Source organism: Rhyacophila brunnea, unplaced genomic scaffold, assembly GCF_057557595.1.
Source record: "Rhyacophila brunnea isolate RB1 unplaced genomic scaffold, BYU_Rbru_1.0 scaffold_13, whole genome shotgun sequence".
NCBI lineage: Eukaryota > Metazoa > Arthropoda > Insecta > Trichoptera > Rhyacophilidae > Rhyacophila > Rhyacophila brunnea.
This window is the reverse complement of record NW_028232785.1, coordinates 25,287,113-25,309,736: the sequence shown is the minus strand read 5'-3', so window position 1 is coordinate 25,309,736 and position 22,624 is coordinate 25,287,113. Positions and strand designations below refer to the sequence as shown.

The following is a 22,624-nucleotide window of genomic DNA, read 5'->3' as shown; positions in this document are numbered from 1 at the left end:
TATGTATCTCTTTTTGGCCCGCAAAGCAGTTAAACATGACTTTCGTCTTTGTTACATTTATTTTCAAACCTACTTTGTTGCTTACTTAAGCGAGTTCCTGCATTCGGCTTTGGAGGTCTTCCGAGTCTTGCGACAAAATTACTATGTCATCGGCAAAGCGCAGAAGACGCGATATATTTTAAGAGATATATTTTCAGATGGACTAAGTAGTTTATCGTCAGGGCAGTGTCATCTCCCGTCAAGTCAGAGGGGGAGAAGATGCTTCCTCTTCTCGCTCAGGATGGTGGTGTTTGACATCGTCTGTCATTTCAACTTGGAAGTGAACAATAATACACCGAAATGGTCGAAAACGGTAATTTTTATTTGGGGAATACTTGGGGCTAAATTTTATATAATATCAATAACTTTTGCGGAAATCGAAATATATGCGTTTATTATTTGACTGTGAAAATGCTTCTCATCTTCCACGCATTCGCGCCAAGATCTTTTGATTGAACTATGAACCATTTTATGTATTTTTTCCCTACTAGGAATCGCAATTAAATGGTTTCTCACCATTATGACAGATAAGATTAGAATAAGATAGCGGCCTTATTACATTATTAACACGAATTACAGTATTAACACGAATCGCATTAAAGAACCTTATCGCCACTATGAACCATTTTATGTTTCTTTAGGCTAGAAACATGATGACATCTGTAATCACATGAATCGCATTTGAAAGGTTTTTCGCCACTATGAACCATTTTATGCATCTTTAAATAGGCGTACCTATTACATTTGTAATCACAGGAATCGCATTTGAAAGGCTTTTCGCCACTATGAATTATTTTATGTTGCTTTAAATCAGTGGACTGTTTACACCTGTAATCACATGAATCGCATTTGTAAGGCTTTTCGTCACTATGACCCATTTTATGTATCTTTAGACTAGAAACATGGTTACATCTGTAATCACATGAATCGCATTTAAAAGGCTTTTCGCCACTATGAAGCATTTTATGTCTCTTCAAAGAAGCGGACCTATTACATTTAAAATCACAGGAATCACATTTGAAAGGCTTTTCGCCACTATGAACCATTTCATGAATCTTCAAGGAAGCGGATCTTTTACATTTATAATCACATAAATCGCATTTGAAAGGCTTTTCGCCACTGTGAACCATTTTATGAATCTTCAAGGAAGCGGATCTTTTACATTTATATTCACATAAATCGCATTTGAAAGGCTTTTCGCCACTATGAACTTTTTTATGTTTCTTTAAATAATTGGACTGATTACACCTGTAATCACATGTATCGCATTTGTAAGGCTTTTCGCCACTATGAACGATTTTATGTATCTCTAAAAGACCTGGACGACTAAATTTTGTTATTTTTTGGTTGCTATTATTGAAAACGGATCTCTTGTTTTCAATTATATCGTGATCGTTATCATATGTAGAAAGGGTATGCACAATCTTGTGATTGATAAGAATTTTTTCAGATGAGAAAAAAGCAAAGCACATTCCACACACAAAATTCTTGTTATAAAATGAAAGTCGATTTAACACCAGACATACTTCTTGAGTTTCAAGGGCATTTTCTTTTTTGATGGCATGTTCGTGGATTTCAATTTCATCATACGGCAGAGCGGACTGAATGTCAACCATGTCAGGTAGGGTGTGCTGAAATTGATGCAATTTAATTTTGTCGGAGATTTCTTTGGATCTTACTACAGATAATCCATTATGTTGAATTCCATATGAATCGGTTTCCCTTTCTTGTTTCAAGACTAATGGCATCACCTGAAAATCAAAATAAACATGAGTGAAAACATTAAAGTCAAAAAAAATCTCAACAATTCGACAATATCACAGGTGGAAAGTATATTCTTATATTTATATTATATATAGATTTAAGTAAAACATTATATAACATCTTCATAAAAGCAGACTGTAAATTTCAGTGAATCTCTTCGTTGACATGTGATCTAAATATGGGGTGAACATATTACCATAACGCACGCGCGGTTACTGTACGTATACCTATTCTCTATGGTGTCCTGGCTAAATTCTGTTCAAAATATTAGCTATGCCTAAGTCATTTTTACTTATACACACGTCGAAACTGTCAAAATTAATTGAAATTAACATTAATCAGGATGATAATTCAAAAAATTTCATTGCAAAAAAAACATTATTGATGTTACCATAACGAATTTATTTTTTCGTTAAAGTTTTCTCTCAATAAAATAAAAGATCAAAAAAGTCATTTATGGTTTGGGTATCTGACCATTTATTTATCTACCAAACAAAAACAGTCGGTTGTTTTTGTAATAATAAATAGTTGCCCATATAGAAATGTTTATTAAAAAAGAGCGAGCAAAAATTGAAATTGCAGTACGTAATTTGAATCAATAATTGCTTGACCCATGCTCTATTTCACTTCATTATTTTATTCATCGATAACTTTGAAGGGAAACAGTTTCAGTCTTCTATTCGCAATTGAAAAGAACTACTCGAGTTGACAATTTCCATTGTTGGATTTATTTTGATAATTCAAAATATATTGCGGAATGACGAAACCATAGACTAAGTCACGTGTAGTCATTGAAGAGAATGACTACACGTGACGTGATGGTACGTTTCACCTATTAGAAAAATGTCATCGGTAACACAATGCATTTATCGTTTTCATAAACCTGGATGTTTTTTTTTAATAGAATGAAAATACATTAAAATTATCATGAAATGACAACACCCTGTGTGATTTCTAAGAAAACTTATAAAACAACATAATATTGAATATGCACAATTTAAAACACCTCAGATATAGAATACGCTTGACAGGATTTGAACCTGTAACCACCGGATTCGCGCAAATGTGCTTTACCAATATAGCTAAGGACGTCCCATATTGTTATGACGAAATTAGTATTTTTTTAGTAGTTTTTACATGAAATGCTTACTTGTCAAATTACGGTAAATCAGATCAATGACGTGCCGCAATTAGTTCCCTACCGACACGCTAACATACATGCAACATTTTTTTTTATGATATTGAACAAACATAATAAGAAAACACTCCCCCGAGTGCGCAGAGTGGTATTAATATCGACAGAACTGTTAACCTTTTTACAAGTAAATTGTACATATTACATTTCACCATAGCATAGCTCGCCGTGAGCTTTCTCATCAGAAATATAAACCGTATAATATACGGTCATCTCTGTTTTCATAGCCGATTTTGGCAATATTCATGAATTATAGAATGGAAACCTAACCTAACCTAACAAATAATTCAGTATATCGGCTATTTGAAAAAAATTGATTGCCACTAGCTTACTGTAAACCGACGAGAACCGTGTTTTTGTTCGGCATGAATTTTAACTCAGTACTATACGACCCAAAGAGATAGGACTGTCTTTAATATAAAACCATATATTTCCGAAACAACATTTCACGGTAAAGTGTGACACGTTGAACTGCATACGTACAAATTTCCGGACACGTTAAGTGATGTTAGAATTTCGCTGCCTTACTTTCAAATAGGGTTTAAAAAGACGCACGTACAACTTGCTTTAACATACTTGATAGAAACGAGTTCCTTATATTCATCAAATTAATATATTTTGGAAATAGGTACCTGATCGATTGTCCTTTCATGTGCTTGAGAGTTTTCTGCAATTGCGTCGACATTAGTGACCGGAAGTATACTGGTTTGAGTAAACTCCTCTTTGACGTCATTCGTTTCCACAAAATCAGTGTTATGTTTTATGGTGAACGGATTTTCTGAAGGGGTCTGCAATGAAAAAAAAAGGCTAACTTATCATTTAAATATAATTAAATTGTTTTATAAGGAAAGGAGAGTGACGTTGTCAACTGTCGCGTGAAAATTCAGAAGCTTCCGTTTTTTTTATTCATGCATGCAATTTTGCAACTCGCATGTTCCTACATGTTTACACGTGCATTTTCTTGTTATAGTCATGATAATACGTACTGTCAGCAGTAAATCCAAGCACATGTAAACGGGTGTAATGATATGACTAGGAATGTTCACAATTTTTATTTTAACGTCCCATCACGCCCTATCGGTGCCAATTTCGCGCCGGTGTTACAGGATGCAGGGCATGATGAAAATCAAACAATTTTAATTATATTTTGATTTTTTTAAAATGAATTTACTTAATATTAGATGTAGCTATCATTTTATGATGTAAGTTATATTCAGTCCGATATATTTTTTAAGAAATATTTGATTTATAAAATCTATTTTTATTTAAATTTGTCAAAATAATGATCAGTTCGCTAGGTATGAGGTGTTTGAAACAGTAGTAAACATAAAATGGCCCTCCATCTTCTAAATATCTTGAAGAGTATTATATTTAGCTCCAGTTTTACTATATCTTCCTTTTATTGTTTACTTCAATCATTGACTTTTTATCTATGTCATTTTGTACAAAAAAACCCAAAAAACTATATTTTACATGTTTTTTTCATTCCACCTATACACAAAGTTTACTTAAAATGTGAATACTTAATAGAAAAATTCAAAACCTATAAATATTTAAAAAAAATATTTGAAATGAATGAATAATACATGAGTTTGCCTTTTTAAGTGATCCAGAAAAATAAAATCTGTCTGCACTAGGTTTAAGATACCATCGTCAATGTTTAAAATCGTGGTCTAACAGCTCGGTGTCAAAGCATTTTGCGAATTCACAGCTAAACCTTGTGAGTGAAAATATGTAAAATGTATTTTTTTTAAATGCTTTTTGTTGGTTTTCTTCATTCTAATTTAGATTCGCTTTAGAAATACGACATATATTATTATTATTATTCCGTTATGTTCCACATTATCATGAATAAACGAAACTTACGCAATGAAAGACGGTTTAACTTTTTAAAAACTAACCTCAAATGAATAGCTGCCATCATCAACATTCTCTTGCTTGACAGAAATGCCAACATCAGGGTTATTTGAATGGTCTGCGGGTGCATCAAATCAATGCTGCCCTTCGCCATCGGATCCTTTCACACCCGGTTCACGTTTTATAGTATCCATTTCGATTATTTATAACGAAATGTCACACGGGTAAAATAATATAATTGTCGTTATGGACGGAACCAGCCGTGACGATAGCCTTTTTCAGACTAAGCAGCGCCATCTTAAGATTCATGTAACAACTACTAGTTAAAATCGTAGTAATTAACTAAAAAGTCTGTGGCTTAATTGGAAAAGCATACTGGTGCGAATCCAGCAGATGCAGGTTCAAGTCTCGTCGTGTGTCAAATTTTTTTTTCTACAAACTGATTTTTCCTAGTGTGTAGATATATGCACGAGATGTTTTCATATTATGCGGATATCTACTTGACTTACCTCGTTGCGTCCCGAACACGAACAACCAGGTTGAGGATCATCATAATTGAAGAGACTAGCTTCTTCTTTAACAAGCTCGTCCTTCATGTTAGGTTCTAGGCTAAAATCAGTCACAGATTTTACATTGTCCACATACGGTACAGGGTTCTGAAAAAATAAAAAACTATTCTACAAAACAAAGCACATTTTTAAGCGAGCGCCATCTTTAGATTAATTAAGCCTGAGCATATCTTTTTGCACAAGCAACGAGTGGTCCACTGTTCAGCTGTCAAAATCAGATCCCAGATTGCTTGACATATTGATTCGCCCTTTCTCGTTTCAAATTGAATTATAAAAAAATCCCATATCAAATATATGAACTACCTATCAGTATAAATAATATACATTCCTGCTATTCATCAGCTGTCAAAAACAGACTAGTCTTCACACAAAAACCGGTGGTAATATCGATTTCCAAAAAATATGTAGCATTGATCTATGCATTACATTATTTGAGAAGATGTGTTAATGAACACGGCAGACGCGTCAGTATGTGCACTCGATTGAACAATGTCTGGTAATGACTGATCATCCATAGAAAACAACGGGATGGGCGGAAAGGTAGGACAAGTCGTTGTGATTGTATCGGCTTTCTACTTGAGTCGGCAATGGACAATGGAAAGACAAGGCAATAAAATTCTCTTGCCTACAAACAAAATTAAGTTCATATTTTTAATAATTTTAACGTATTAGGTTAGACATTAATATTTATTATTGTTATACAAGCTTAGAACAATCGTTGTGATATTCAATGTCTTTATATTAATTGATTAATAACTATTAACAGTAAAAACACCAATAATTCGTTTCGAGTTTGTTGCGATTAGGTTGTTGATTATAGTTGCCATGGTTTTCTGCTCAAATTTTCACATGTCGCCGGTGTTGCCATCTCTACTGCTACACGAGAAAAATAAGATTAATGTTAGAAAATAACAAACCCCAGTTGATAATATTTTAAGCAAACCAGCAGCACAGGGTTGAAGGAGGGCTGTTAATATCTGACATAAATAGTGCACACCAAACTTTGTCAGTCAAAGTGTTATGCATGTGGTATTTTTAAATTATGTAAATTCAAAAATGTATGTATATAGTTTCACTGGCAATAAACTTATTTATTTATTTAAAAAGACACGTTGTGTACATTACAAAATATTAATTCAGGACGTTCACAACATGACATTTAGAATAAAAATTAATAATCAATTAGAAAAAAAAACAAAGCAAAAAAAAACTTTGGTACAAGTGAAATAAAATAAATTAAATCACACACTCAAGAAAAAAGACCGCTTATTAGAACGCCGTTGGTTTATTTCTACACACTTTAACTTATATTATTATGTACTAAATTATATATTTATTTATCGTTGTTTTTTTTATTTTTAAAGTACCTAACAACTGCCACGCCACTATGACGTTTAATAGTTTGTTTAGGTAACGAATTGCAAATGGCCGACAATAATAAATTCGCTACCTAGGCAACGGAAAATTTTTAAACTATTATATTATACTGTATAATCGTAACGATCGCAGTATCATACTGTGGCGTAAAGGTAGTACGTTCGGCTGATAACCGAACAATCGGTGGTTTGAATCCAATCGAGTGCGTTTTTTTTCGTGTGAAAGAATAAATTATGTGTTACATGTCACACGCCGAAAATACACTCTGATCTGATTTCCCAACACGCAAAAAGAAGTATAGCTTCAAAAATGTAAGGAAAGCTAAATCAATAATCATTCTCAGTCCAATGGAAAAATCTGACAATATTACAGGTGTCGCAAGTCGATTTCATTAGGTACTAATAATCGGACCGAAAATACCAAGGTACGTTTTAGCGATCACAGTATTCCACTAGGAGGTAAAAACGATACACATACTTATAATATTCGCACGAAAAAAAGAATAAAGGAATATCGTTTTGAGGTTAGGTAATTGTTCTGACAACTTTATATAGGTAGGTTTTACGTGCCGAGAGGAAATCTTTTTGTTACTATTTATTTTGAAACCCGTACGATCCAGTTCCTACATACCTGACACCTTATAAACATGTTTAAAAGTTGCATAAAGACTTGTTTACAAACGTTTATACAGAAAACAAAAACATTTCAGATATATTTTTGGTATCAATCTCGGATGGAAAACGTGTGCTTTTAAACTGACAAACGCACATCTGAGACATGTTTGCAAGGGAAATAATGCCGACATTATACTTACATGACAAACCATTTTGTAATTTAAATTGGCCACAATATAAAATATTAACTAATTGCAATGGCTACCAAATCTACCGAACTTACTAAAAATATTCCAGAAATACAATCAAAAATGTCTCGTGTTATAATAAAACTCTATGCATACTATTATTAGAGTGATGCGTCACAAAATGAAATAATTCAGAAAATACGTTTTTAAAAACTAACCTCAAAACTGCAGCTGGCATCGTCGACATTCTCTCGCTTTATGTAAGTGTCAGAAATGTTTAGACGTTTTGTTGACGCATATAACAAAGGCACTATTTCAGCGTGTGAATCACTTCCATCTAGTTCGCGCTTGATATCCATTTTATGTACCTTTTTGATTCGTAAATGTAAAAAAGATTGTCTACGTTTAAAGTTATCAACACGTGGAGTAGCAGACATAGACTATGTAGCAGTGCAGACGTCAAGCTTGACCATAGACTAATCTAGATAGGGTGACAATAGCCGTTTTACCAAAACAAAGTTATTGCCATATTATGATAAATATATTATCTCTAAAATATTCGTAAACAATGAAAAGAATGATAAAAATCTATATTTCCATTGTTCAAATAATATTATGAGAAAGGAAGCATGCATATGGTGAAAGGAGATACACGAAACATTGTACACACGTGTAAATATTCGTTTTTCTCAAAGAGATTGGATTCCTCCCACAAAACGAGCACACAAATGTCAGTGCGTACTCGTTTTGTGAACGTAAGTTTTATCGCAATGAAATTAGGTACACTTTTCTTGCAAATGGGCCATACTCGGACATAAAAACACCCCACTGAGTATATTTTTTATCAAACTTCAGCTTACAACCAATTTATAATAAACGTATTTTCATTATACAAAGTTCCCGCAATAAAAACTTTATTAGAGTTCAGAGTAAGAAAGAATAATGCAAAAAGGAACTAAGTATTTTACTTTTATTAACAAAAAAACGCTATATTTTGAAAAATTAAACACAAATCAGTTAATAGCAAATAGGAAATCTTGGAATAAAAAATATGGTCTTGTTTTTACGTATTGTTCTATATAAAATAACATAGTAAGAATAATTGTTTAGATAAAAATGTTAAATATGTTTACACAAATGTTCATTATATATATATTTTATAATTTTATAAATATTTTATGAAATAAAAGTGTCGTTTTTGACATATTGTATATTAAATTACTTGTTTATATAAACTTGTTAGACACAAAATACAGGTAGGTATGATGAAAATTTGATTATATAGTTAATTACAATATTTTATCTATTTAACATAAGGTGAGTCGGAGTAAGTGTAACTTTGGGGTAAGTGTAGCTACTAAGATAGCTCAGTATCTACTACAAATTGGATGATGCCATCTATGGAAAGGTGATAGCAAAATCACCGATTTATAAAAATAATCAGAAATGGTGTCGATACCATGTTTTTTGAGGTGACTACATGGATTATTCTCCAGACGACATTATGCAGGATGCAAACCACATCATCTGGGCATGTCCGAGAATATGCTCCGAAAGGGAAGGGACGCTCAAGTCAATCCAACCAGCTGTTTGGCCCATCCGGCCGTCCAACCTGGTCGCCATAAAGGCCAACAATTTGCGGTATCTTATTACGGACGTGAAGACCTTTCCACATAGTTTAGTATATCCGTATTGTTTCAGTTTTTTACATATTACCAGCGCTCGAAATGGAAAAGTTTACGAAACGGTGCGCACGACAGTTTGCTGAAGATATTTACACATTTATCAAATTTTATGTGTATTTCATAAAAATAAGTGTGTTAGTTATTCTATTATTATAGCTTATCTAGCTCAGACGGTCAAATTATTGTTTTCACGAGACGGAGCGATAATTTTACCGATTTCACGGACAGGAACGGCGCTCTGGTCCATTTCGAGCCCTGCATATTACTTAAGTACCTGTGTGTAAATCAATTCAACTCGTATAGGTATTTTTGTCAATTCTCCGAGCTCTTCTCTCTAATCGGCACTTGTATTAAATTAAGTCTCAGTCAAAGCAGACTTGAGTGCGTGACGACCACAATCTTGGGCATCTGGTCCTGAGACATTCCAGACATAAACAACTGCTGATGCTTCACAGTCAAACGTAGGGTCTCGTGATACGCTTGATTAAGACTGAGTGTGTTGCGATGCGGTTTGATGGAATTATTATGTACAACCTTTCTTTCAAACAAATTGTAACGTAATAATATCAGTCAATTTTACCATAAACTTAGCTAATAATTAATAATGTGCTTTTTTTAATTAAATACATGCGTGAAGCTATGTTATGTTCTCAATCCTTTCCTATGTCATGGATATATGGACGCTAAGCCAGGAGAAGTTACGGAGAGATGAGGCTTCCTCAAAATTCCTTGGACTGGTGACAAATTAATATTGTCAAGATTCTCAATAAAATGGGGAAGGGCCTAGAAATTCCGCGTAGTTTTTCAATACTTTTTGACCAGAATACTACAGAACCTCGGCCACAAAGCGTGAGGACAAAAGTACAGCGTTTCCCCAAATTGTCATCCAAGGAAAAATCAATGGTAGGTAATCGTAGCAGAGGACAACGCCGCATTTGACGGTCACCTATGTATTCCGGGTAGCAAAAAATGAGAAAAGCGAGGTACAACCTGCATACCTACGTTAGTGCATGACAATAAGTAAGTATGAAGCTGTTAATGCCATGATTGGAAACAATCTATAGGAGAATAAACTAACCTCAAAACTAGCATGTTCATTTTGTCGTTTGTCCGGACTGTTTGACAGCTTTATAGAGCCATTGAAACATTCTCCATTATCGTTTCCATGTATTTGTTCAAACTCGTAAACACCTGGTTCTTGTTTTGTTTCCATTTTATATCCTATTCTTGTTTTATATCCATTAAGAATTATTTATGACAGCCACTATTTTTGACGAAGAGATGGATATAAAAGATGTAAGAGAGTCAGCATGAAAGCACTTTTGCGGTAACTGTACTCGCCAAATTATCACGCGAGCGATAAAACTCAGTAAAAAAAAAACGAAATCACGAGCAGACGTAGAGTCGAGTTCTTAAACTCTCGCGTCAAAAATAAAACTTATGTCGGTTATTAATTATTAGAATATAAAGTGGTATTAAGATATAGTAAATTAAGGGACTAAGCTTAAGGAACTATAGAAACGATAATAATAAATACATGTCACTGTTTAACATAAGTTCCTCTCTTGTAAAAAAAAATAATAACTCTTAAAATACAAAAATACAAAGCCACGTGCTTACAAAAAAAAAATACTTTTATTTAATCTAATTTTGTGAATCATGAGTAAAGTTCAACCAATACCCTGAGCTAGCCCAGAGCTCGGGATATCTCTCAAGGTACTATTTTTTTGTTGCCGGGAATTGACCTGGCTCCCAAAAAAATGATTCATTCGGGCCTTGTCTCTTCTTGGCTCAGAGTAACCGACGCGCCACCGCGCGAATTTGTTTATTTTTTAAATATTTTTGTTACATGTACATAATCTACGCTGTAACTTGCTGTATCTAATCAATGAATAATTCTCGTCTAATAAAATACGCCGTTATTCTTGAAATCCGCGTTGTCAATCAAGCATGTCCACGAAAGAAGAGCAGCAAGACAAAATCTACCTACCTCATCTGCCACACTATTAAAGGTCCGGGAGGGGTACCAGAACTTACGTCAGACCCTCCCGCATCTTCCGGAGATGACAATGTTAATGTAGCGCTTCCTCTCTCAGAAACAATGCTGCAAGCACGTACCTATATCAAATGTCTTACAAAAAAGCAGCAGCAGATGGGCACAAATCAAAAATTAATTGTAATTTACCTATGTTACGTAGTCTGAAATTTTAGTACAGATACTATACTTATTATAGTACGGTTGTCTGCAAACGACATCTTCTAGAGAAGTCCTAACATTTGCATCGGAAGACTACCTATTATAATAATATGTCTATTAGGTTCTCCAATATATTATTTCCTAATAAAAATATGCTTGGCAGCTGAATATAAACTCCCCATAATGATTTTATTACAATATATCGTTTATTCTCCCATGGCCACGAATAGCTTAAATTCAAGAAAAATTATTTAACCTCACTTTAGTTTGCGATGACCGCAAGATTTATTTAATATTAGGTATCTCAGCAACTGGACCTACTATATTTCTCATTACTCGTTCATTGTCACATATTGCTGATTTGATTATCTCATCGATCCAACGCCTTTTGGCTAACCTCTATGTGTGTAATTGTCTCTTGAGCCCTAACACTGGATGAGTAATGTCCACTTATATTCTTTGAATAATATACAGCCCGCGAAACGGAAAATTTTACAAACCAGATATTTTACATACATACCTATCCGAAAATATTAAATTTTAAAGATTAAATTTTAAGAAAATATTAAGTTTTTTTTCTCTTATTTACAGTGAAAACAATATAAACATTATATTTTAAGATGGACTAAGTAGTTTATTGTCAGGGCTGTGTCATCTCCCGTAAAGTCAGAGATGGAGAAGATGCTTCCTCTTCTCGCTCAGGAAGGTGTTTTACGTCTTCTGGCGGCATTGCATTGCAAAGCATTGGCTGTTTTATTATTATTTATGTTCGCAAATAACCCTTACTGTGTGTCGGCTTGATAATGGATCGGCCCTCTCTAGATCCACAGAGACATCCCCAAACGGGGTCCATTTGGGTGTGTAACAGCAGCCTGCCTAGTAAGGGCCAGGATATCAAAAGAATTTTTTTAATTCACTCATTTATTAGAAATAGACAAACACTTAAAATTCTTATTAATAGTTTAATACACTAATATGATATTTAATATATTTTTAATTATACAGGAATTTATTATTATATCAGTTAGAATGCTATAACTACATAGTTAAAAATACAGAACGACAGTTACTTAACTAGTTAAGTTTTCACAGATGGGTGATAATAGTAATATTAACATAGTTAGGCTAACCTAACATTAGGATTTAGAGGGGAATTTAGGTCATAGAGTTAAAAAAAATAGAACAAATCTAAAAAAACTAGGACAAATACAAAATACACTTAAAAAATAACACGTAAAACAAAAACCTACAAAGAATCAATAAAATAATAACATTCGTAAGCAAAATACTTTCGTTCTGCGCGACATTTTTCAGTACAAAATAAATTATGTTGCCAAACGTCATGTACAAAAATTTTACCAAATCCATTTTTATATCTGCAAAAATGATTGCTTTTTGTTGTGTTCAGATCATTTTTTGGTCTGACTAGGTAGGTACTTTAGGAAAGTTTAATGACCAAGCTGAGAATACAGAAAATTTTAATCCAAAGAATATTAATTATTAGACATGTGGTAAGGGATGGTGTGATGAGGGGTAGGTAATGAATAGAATCAGAAGGTTTTGATGCGTATAAAAGTAATTCCCCAAATTTATTATCCCTTAACACAAATTACAAATTCTGCTAAATTAACTGCTATCTACACATTGCACTGTCTGAGGACTACTTCCACCCTCAGACATATTGGACTTCTTCTGTACGAATGGCAGTCAGCTACATTCAGTCTCTTAATAACCTTCAATACGGATATTTCAAATTTACACTATAAACGATTTTATGTCTTTTCAATCTACTATAAAGGCTGCATTGTCATTCTCGTATGGGGCACTTTTAGGGATACACGATATGGTTCATTCTAGGTTTAGGACACAAAAAAAAAAAACATTTAAAAGGTGAAACATTTTATAAGATTGAAAACAGCAAACCAACTGCATTTCAAATGATTTTAAACTTAATAAACGTTTTGATGAGTCTTTGAAGTTTTCAATACTATACATTTCTAATTCTATCGCTAAAAACTATTTTACATATTATTAGTTTACTAGATGTCAAAGTTATATAATCAAAGAATCGCAATAATTTTTTTTTAACCATTATGAATCATTTTATGTTTGTTTAGGTTACCATAATTGGTACATTTGTACTCACGTCAACTCATTTAAAAGGCTTTTCACAACTTTGAACCATTTTATGTATCTTTAAGTTAGCGGATTGAATGCATCTGTAATCACATGAATAGCATTTAAAAGGTTTTTTGCCACTATGAACCATTTTATGTATTTTTAACCTACTAGGAATCGCAATTAAATGGTTTCTCACCATTACGAAACATTCTGTGTATTAAGATAGCGGCCTTATTATATTTGTGTTAACAAGATTGGCATTTGAAAGCCTTTCGCCACTATGAACCATTTTATGTTTCTTTAAACTAGAAACATGATTACACCTGTAATCACATGAATCGCATTTGTAAGGCTTTTCGCCACTATGAACCATTTTATGTATCTTCAAATAAGCGTGTTTATTACATTTATAATCACAGGAATCGCATTTGAAAGGCTTTTCTCCACTATGAACCATTTTATGTATCTTCAAATGAGAGGAGCTATTACATTTATATTCACAAGAATCGCATTTGAAAAGCCTCTCGCCACTATGAACCATTTTATGTATTTTTAAGTGACCTGACTGATTACATTTATATTCACACGAATCGCATTTGTAAGGCTTTTCGTCACTATGACCCATTTTATGTATCTTAAGGCTAGAAACACGATTACATCTGTAATCACATGAATCGCATTTGAAAGGTTTTTCGCCACTATGAACCATTTCATGCATCTTTAAAGAAGCGGACCTATTTTATGTATCTTCAAATAAGCGTATTTATTACATTTATAATCACAGGAATGGCATTTGAAAGGCTTTTCGCCACTATGAACCATTTTATGTATCTTCAAATAAGCGGAGCTCTTACATTTATATTCACAAGAATCGCATTTGAAAAGCCTCTCGCCACTATGAACCATTTTATGTCTCCTTAAGTGACCTGACTGATTACATTTATAATCACATGAATCGCATTTATAAGGCTTTTCGTCACTATGAACCATTTTATGTATCTTTAGGCTAGAGACAAGTCTACATCTGTAATCACATGCATCGCATTTGAAAGGCTTCTTGACACTATGAACCATATTATGCGTCTTCAAGCGACTTGACTTATTACATTTATAATCGCATGAATCGCATTTAAATGGCTTTTCGGCACTAAGAACCATATTATGTATCTCTAAGTGACCTGTACGACTAAATTTTGTTATTTTTTGGTTGCTATTATTGAAAACGGATGTCTTGTTTTCAATTTTATCTTGATCGTTATCATATGTAGAAAGGTTATGCACAATCTTGTGATTTATAAGATTTTTTTCAGATGAGAAAAAAGCAAAGCACATTCCACACACAAAATTCTTGTTATGAAATGAAAGTCGATTTAACACCAGACAGACTTCTTGAGTTGCAAGGGCAATTTCTTTTTTGATATTATGGTCGTGGATCTCGATTTCATCATACGGCAGAGCGGACTGAATGTCAACCATGTCAGGTAGGGTGTGCTGATATTGATGCAATTTAATTTTGTCGGAGATTTCTTTGGATCTTATTACAGATAATCCATTATGTTGAATTCCATATGAATCGGTTTCCCTTTCTTGTTTCAAGACTAATGGCAACACCTGAAAATCAAAATAAACATGAGTGAAAACATTAAAGTCAAAAAAAATCTCAACAATTCGACAATATTACAGGTGGAAACTATTTTCTTATATTTATATTATATATAGATTTAAGTAAAACATTATATAACATCTTCGTAAGAGCAGACTGTAAAAATTCAGTGAATCTCTTCGTTGACATGTGATCTAAATATGGGGTGAACATATTACCATCGCGCACGCGCGGTTACTGTACGTATACCTATTCTCTATGGTGTCCTGGCTAAATTCTGTTCAAAATATTAGCTATGCTTAAGTCATTTTTACTTATACACACGTCGAAACTGTTAAAATTAATTGAAATTAACATTAATCAGGAATGATAATTCAAAAAATTGCATTATTGCAAAAAAAACATTATTGATGTTACCATAACGAATTTATTTTTTCGTTAAAGTTTTCTCTCAAGAAAATAAAAGATCAAAAAAGTCATTTATGGTTTGGGTATCTGACCATTTATTTATCTACCAAACAAAAACAGTCGGTTGTTTTTGTAATAATAAATAGTTGCCCATATAGAAATGTTTATTTAAAAAGAGCGAGTAAATTGAAATTGCAGTACGTAATTTGAATCAATAATTGCTTGACCCATGCTCTATTTCACTTCATTATTTTATTCATCGATAACTTTGAAGGGAAACAGTTTCAGTCTTCTATTCGCAATTGAAAAGAACTACTCGAGTTGACAATTTCCATTGTTGGATTTATTTTGATAATTCAAAATATATTGCGGAATGACGAAACCATAGACTAAGTCACGTGTAGTCATTGAAGAGAATGACTACACGTGACGTGATGGTACGTTTCACCTATTAGAAAAATGTCATCGGTAACACAATGCATTTATCGTTTTCATAAACCTGGATGTTTTTTTTTAATAGAATGAAAATACATTAAAATTATCATGAAATGACAACACCCTGTGTGATTTCTAAGAAAACTTATAAAACAACATAATATTGAATATGCACAATTTAAAACACCTCAGATATAGAATACGCTTGACAGGATTTGAACCTGTAACCACCGGATTCGCGTCAATGTGCTTTACCAATAAAGCTTAGGACGTCCCATATTGTTATGACGAAATTAGTATTTTTTTAGTAGTTTTTACATGAAATGCTTACTTGTCAAATTATGGTAATTTTGGGTATCAGATCAATTACGTGCTGTAATTACTTACCTACCGACACGCTAACATACATGCAACATTTTTTTTATGATATTGAACAAACATAATAAGAAAACACTCCCCCGAGTGCGCAGAGTGTTATTAATATCGACAGAACTGTTAACCTTTTTACAAGTAAATTGTACATATTACATTTCACCATAGCATAGCTCGCCGTGAGCTTTCTCATCAGAAATATAAACCGTATATTATACGGTCATCTCTGTTTTCATAGCCGATTTTGGCAATATTCATGAATTATAGAATAAAAACCTAACCTAACCTAACAAATAATTCAGTATATCGGCTATTTGCAAAAATTGATTGCCACTAGCCTACTATAAACCGACGAAAACCGTGTTTTTGTTCGGCATGAATTTTAACTCAGTACTATACGACCCAAAGAGATAGGACTGTCTTTAATATAAAACCATATATTTCCGAAACAACATTTCACGGTAAAGTGTGACACGTTGAACTGCATACGTACAAATTTCCGGACACGTTAAGTGATGTTAGAATTTCGCTGCCTTACTTTCAAATAGGGTTTAAAAAGACGCACGTACAACTTGCTTTGACATACTTGGTAGAAACGAGTTCCTTATATTCATCAAATTAATATATTTTGGAAATAGGTACCTGATCGATTGTCCTTTCTTGTGCTTGAGAGCTTCCTGCAATTGCGTCGACATTAGTGACCGGAAGTATACTGGTTTGAGTAAACTCCTCTTTGACGTCATTCGTTTCCACAAAATCAGTGTTATGTTTTATGGTGAACGGGTTTTCTGAAGGGGTCTGCAATGAAAAAAATAAAAGGCTTACTTATCATATAGATATAATTAAATTGTTCTATAAGGAAAGGAGAGTGACGTTGCCAACTGTCGCGTGTAAAATCAGAAAATTCCGTTTTTTTTATTCATGCATGCAATCTTGCAACTCGCATGTTCCTACATGTTTACACGTGCATTTTCTTGTTATAGTCACGATAATACGTCCTGTCAGCAGTAAATAGAAAGCACGTGTAAACGGGGTATAATTATATGACTAGGAATATTCACAATTTTGATTTTAACGTCCCATTGCGCCCTGTCGGCGCCAATTTGGCGCCGGTGTTACAGGATGCAGGACATGATGAAAATCAAACAATTTTAATCATATTTTGATTTTTTTAAAGTTTAATTTATTTAATAATAGATGTAGCTATCATTTTATGATGTTAGTAATATTCAGTCCGATAATTTTTTTAAGAAATAATTGATTTATAAAATCTATTTTTATTTAGATTTGTCAAAATAATGATCAGTTCGCTAGGTATGAGTTGTTTGAGACAGTAGTGAACATAAAATGGCCCTCCATCTTCTAAATATCTTGAAGAGTTTTATATTTAGCTCCAGTTTTAGTATATCTTCCTTTTATTGTTTACTTCTATCATTGACTTTTTTTTTTTCATTTTGTACAAAAAAACGCGAAAAAACTATATTTGACATATATAATTAACTATTTCTTTTATTCAATGAATAATTCACAAGATTTAAGAATATACCATTCTGATTATTGAACATATATAATTTAGAAAAAAACTTTCTGAGAGCATACATTATAACCAATAGAAAAAATCTTTTTTGAAAAAAGTAAGCCAACCCGACGGGGATTCGAACTCCGTATCTCCCAGGTATACGCCCTGATCCGCTGCATTAATGTAGTAGTGTAGCTGCAGTAATGCAGCGGATCAGGGCGTATACCTGGGAGATACGGAGTTCGAATCCCCGTCGGGTTGGCTTACTTTTTTCAAAAAAGATTTTTTCTATTGGTTATAATGTATGCTCTCAGAAAGTGTTTTTCTAAATTATATATGTTATATTTGACATGTTTTTTCATTCCACCTATACACAAAGTTACTTAAAATGTGAATACTTAATAGAAAAATTCGAAACCTATAAATATTTAAAAGGTTTATTTGAAATGAATGAATAATACATGAGTTATATCAATTTTAGTAGTCAGTGTGCCTTTTTAAGTGATCCAGAAAAATAAAATCTGTCTGCAATGGGTTTAAGTGACCATTGTCAATGTTTAAAATCGTAGTCCAACAGCTCGGTGTCAAAGCATTTTGCGAATTCACATCTAAACCTTGTGAGTGAAAATATGTAAAATGTATTTTTTTTAAATGCTTTTTGTTGGTTTTCTTCATTCTTATTTAGATTCGCTTTAGAAATACGACATATACTATTATCATTATTCCGTTATGTTCCATATTATCATGAATAAATGAAACTTACGCAATGAAAGACGGTTAAACTTTTTAAAAACTAACCTCAAATGAATAGCTGACATTCTCTTGCTTGATAGAAATGCCAACATCAGGATTATTCTAATGGTCTATGGGTTAATCAAGCCGCAGCAGCAATCCCTTCGCCATCAGATCTTTTTACACCCGGTTCACGTTTTATAGTATCCATTTCGATTAATTATAACGAAATGTCACAAGGGTAAATATAACTGTCGTTATGGACGGAACCAGCCGTGACGATAGCCTTTTTCAGACTAAGCAGCGCCTTCTTTAGATTCATGTAACAACTACTAATTAAAATCGTAGTAATTAACTAAAAAGCCCGTGGCCTAATTGGAAAAGCATACTGGTGCGAATCCAGCAGATACAGGTTCAAGTCTCGTCGAGTGTCGTATTTTTTTTCTACAAACTGTTTTTTTTTAGTGTGTAGATATATGCACGAGATGTTTTCATATTATGCGAATATCTACTTGACTTACCTCGTTGCATCCCGAATACGAGCAACCAGGTTGAGGATCATCATAGTTGAAGAGACTTGCTTCTTCTTTAAGGTGACGCATCAGTGAAACGCCAAATAATTTTCAACTGTACGAGCGACGAAATTTTGGACTCGCTGCCATTCAGTGAGAGAATGTTGACCCAGGAACACGTCACTTTGCTGCGTGATGGCGACGGGTCAATTAATTCTAAAATCGTGTAAAGATGACTAAAAACGTTACCCATTTACTTTAAAAAGAAAACATGTCAATGAATATATCATTATTGTTACTAATAGAACAATAAACAGAACATAAAATGGACGTATGTTGGATTTATATGACAAATAATATTTCGTTTGACAGGCGTCATTTTCACCCGCCACCCGCAATCCGCGCATCGCCTAGCAACGATCTTTTTAGACCGTGCCTCAACTAATGCATGGCCTTAACAAACTCGTCCTTCATGTTAGGTTTTAGGCTAAAATCGGCCTCAGATTTTATATTGTCTAAATACGGTACAGGGTTCTGAAAAAATAAAAAAACTATTCTACAAAATAAGCCACATTTTCAAGCCAGCACAAGCGACGAGTGGTCCACTATTCAGCTGTCAAAATCAGATCCCAGATTGCTTGACATATTGATTCACCCTTTCTCGTTTCAATTTGATTTATAAAAAAATCTCAAATCAAATATATGAACTATCAGTGTTAAGTATTTATAATTAATATACATTCCTGTTATTCATCAGCTGTCAAAAACAGACTAGTCTTGACAAAAACCAGTGATAATATCGATTTCCAAAAAAGATGTAGCATTGATCTATGCATTACATTATTGGAGAAGATGTGTTAATGAACACGACAGACGCGTCAGTATGTGCAGTCTATTGAACAATGACTAGTAATGACTGATCATCCATTGAAAACATCGGGAGGGGCGGAAAGGTAGGACCAGTCGTTGTGACTGTATCGTTCTAGTTGAGTCGGCAACGGACCATGGCAAGACAAGGCATTAAAATTTTCTTGCCTCCAAACAAAATTAACTTCATATTTTTAATAATTTTGACGTATTAGGTTAGACATTAATATTTATTATTGTTATACAAGCTTAGAACAATCGTTGTGTTGTTTAATGTCTTTATATTGATTGATTATTAACAATTAAAAGTAAAAACACCAATAATTTATTTCGCGTTTGTTGCGATAAGGTTGTTGATTTTAGTTACCATGATTTTCTGCTCAAATTTTTACGTGTCACCGGTGTTGCCATCTCTACTGCTACACAAGCAAGATTAGATTTATGTTTACAAAAGAACAAATCCCTTAGTTGATAATATTTTAAACAAACTAGCAGCACAGGGCGGAGGTAGGCTGTTAAGATCTGACATAAATAGTGCACACTATACTTTGTCAGTCAAAGTGTTATGCATGTGACATTTAAAAAAAATGTATGTATATAGTTTCACTGGCAATAATTTATTTTATTTATTTATAAAAGACACGTTGAGTACATAACTAATTATTAATTCAGGACGTTCACAACATGACATTTAGAATAAAAATTACAAGTAAGTAATAAGAAATAAAATAAAAAAACAACAATATTTTTTTTTAATCGTTGTGTACTTATGTACGCGTTTTAGAAGTTATACTTCTTTGGCGTAACTAAACAAAAACAAAACTTGTGATAAACCAGATTCTTCGACTAGCTCTTAATTATCATGTTAAATTACATACTCAAGAAAAAGGACCGCTTATCGGAACGCCGATGGTTTATTCCTATACACTTTAACTTATATTACTAAATTATATAATTATGTATCGTTGTTTTTATTTTTAAAGTAACAACTGCTACTATGACGTTTAATAGTTTTTTTAAAGTAAGGAATTGCATATGGTCGAACAATAATAAATTCGCTGCCTAAGCAACGGAACTATTCTAAACAATAACATTATACTGTATAATCGTCACGATTGCAGTATCATACATACTGTGGCGTAAAGGTAGTGCGTTCGGCTGATAACCGAACAATCGGTGGTTCGAATCCAATCGAGTGCGTTTTTTTTCAAAATACACTGTGATCTGATTTCCCAAACGCGCAAAAAGAAGTATACATTCAAAAATGTAAGGAAAGCTAAATCAATAATCATTCCCAGTTCAATGGAAAAATCTGACTATATCACAGGTGTCGCAAGTCGATTTCATTAGGTACTAATAATCGGACCGAAAATCCTAAATTAACACACGTAATACTAATTTCAGTAGGTACCAAGGTAAGTTTTAGCGATCACAGTATTCCACAAGGAGGTAAAAACGATACACATATTTATAATATTCGCACGAACAAAAGAATAAATGAATATCGTTTTGAGGTTAAGTAATTGTTCTGCCAATTTATTTTATTAAGTAGGTTTTACGTGCCGAGAGGAAATGGTTTTGTTACTATTTGAAACCCGTACGATCCAGTTGCTACATACATGACACCTCATAAACATGTTTAACAGTTGTATAAAGACATGTTTATAAACGTTTGTACAGAAAACAAAAACATTTCAGATATATTTTTGGTATTCAAACTTGGATGGAAAACGTGTGCATTTAAACTGACAAACGCACATCTGAGACATGTTTGCAAGGGAAATAATGCCGACATTATACTTACATGACAAACCATTTTGTAATTTAAATTGGCCACAATATAAAATATTAACCAATTGCAATGGCTACCAAATCTTCCATACTTTCCTACTTACTAAAAACGTTCCAGAAATACAATCAAGGATGTCTCGTGTTATAATAAAACTCTATGCATAATATTAGAGTGATGCGTCACAAAATGAAATTCATAAAATACGTTTTTAAAAACTAACCACAAAACTGCAGCTGGCATCGTCGACATTCTCTCGCTTTATGTAAATGTCCGGGATGTTTGGACGATTAGTTGGCGCATTTAACACATGCACTATTTCAGGGTGTGTATCATTCTCATCTGGATCGCGTTGTATATCCATTTTATATAGGTACCTACCTATTTGATTCGTAAATGTAAAAAGATTGTCGTCGACGTTTAAAGCTATCAACACGTGGAGTAGCAAGCATAGACTAAGAAGCAAAGCAGCCGTCAGGCTTAACCATAGACTATCTCTATAGTGTGACAATAGACATTTGAAAAACAAAGTTATTGCCATATGATTAATTGCCAACAATAATAAATATAATATTATCTCTAAAATATTCGTAAACAATGAAAGGAATAATAAAAATCAAATATATTGAAGACTGGAGAGGGAACGTGCCATCATTTACGTACGAAAAAATACGAATCGGAGTAATACATTCGGTATTACTGGAACTGCTAGCTTCAAGTTCGTGTCGTAAAAAAACATGGCGGATATAATATTGTTATTCTCTCCATCTTGAAAGAAGTG

At 33.2% G+C, this 22,624-nt stretch overlaps 2 protein-coding genes across 2 annotated transcripts; both read right to left on the bottom strand.

The window, feature by feature from the left end:
- Nucleotides 1–341: 341 nt before the first annotated feature.
- LOC147077042 (uncharacterized) lies at nucleotides 342–10,558 on the bottom strand. The gene is made up of 4 exons (XM_085941420.1): nucleotides 10,367–10,558; nucleotides 5,365–5,511; nucleotides 3,631–3,786; nucleotides 342–1,790 (listed from the first exon to the last, which is right to left on the bottom strand). Exons 1-4 carry the CDS (start codon nucleotides 10,499–10,501, stop codon nucleotides 636–638), a joined length of 1,593 nt encoding a protein of 530 aa, XP_085797546.1. The 5' UTR covers nucleotides 10,502–10,558; the 3' UTR covers nucleotides 342–635.
- A 2,564-nt stretch (nucleotides 10,559–13,122) lies between these two features.
- Nucleotides 13,123–22,117, bottom strand: LOC147077041 (uncharacterized). Its single transcript, XM_085940975.1, has 5 exons — nucleotides 22,067–22,117; nucleotides 19,197–19,403; nucleotides 17,067–17,222; nucleotides 14,831–15,217; nucleotides 13,123–13,218 (listed from the first exon to the last, which is right to left on the bottom strand). The coding sequence occupies exons 2-5, from the start codon at nucleotides 19,275–19,277 to the stop codon at nucleotides 13,123–13,125; spliced, it is 720 nt and encodes a 239-aa protein (XP_085797101.1). The 5' UTR covers nucleotides 19,278–19,403; nucleotides 22,067–22,117.
- Nucleotides 22,118–22,624: the final 507 nt, after the last annotated feature.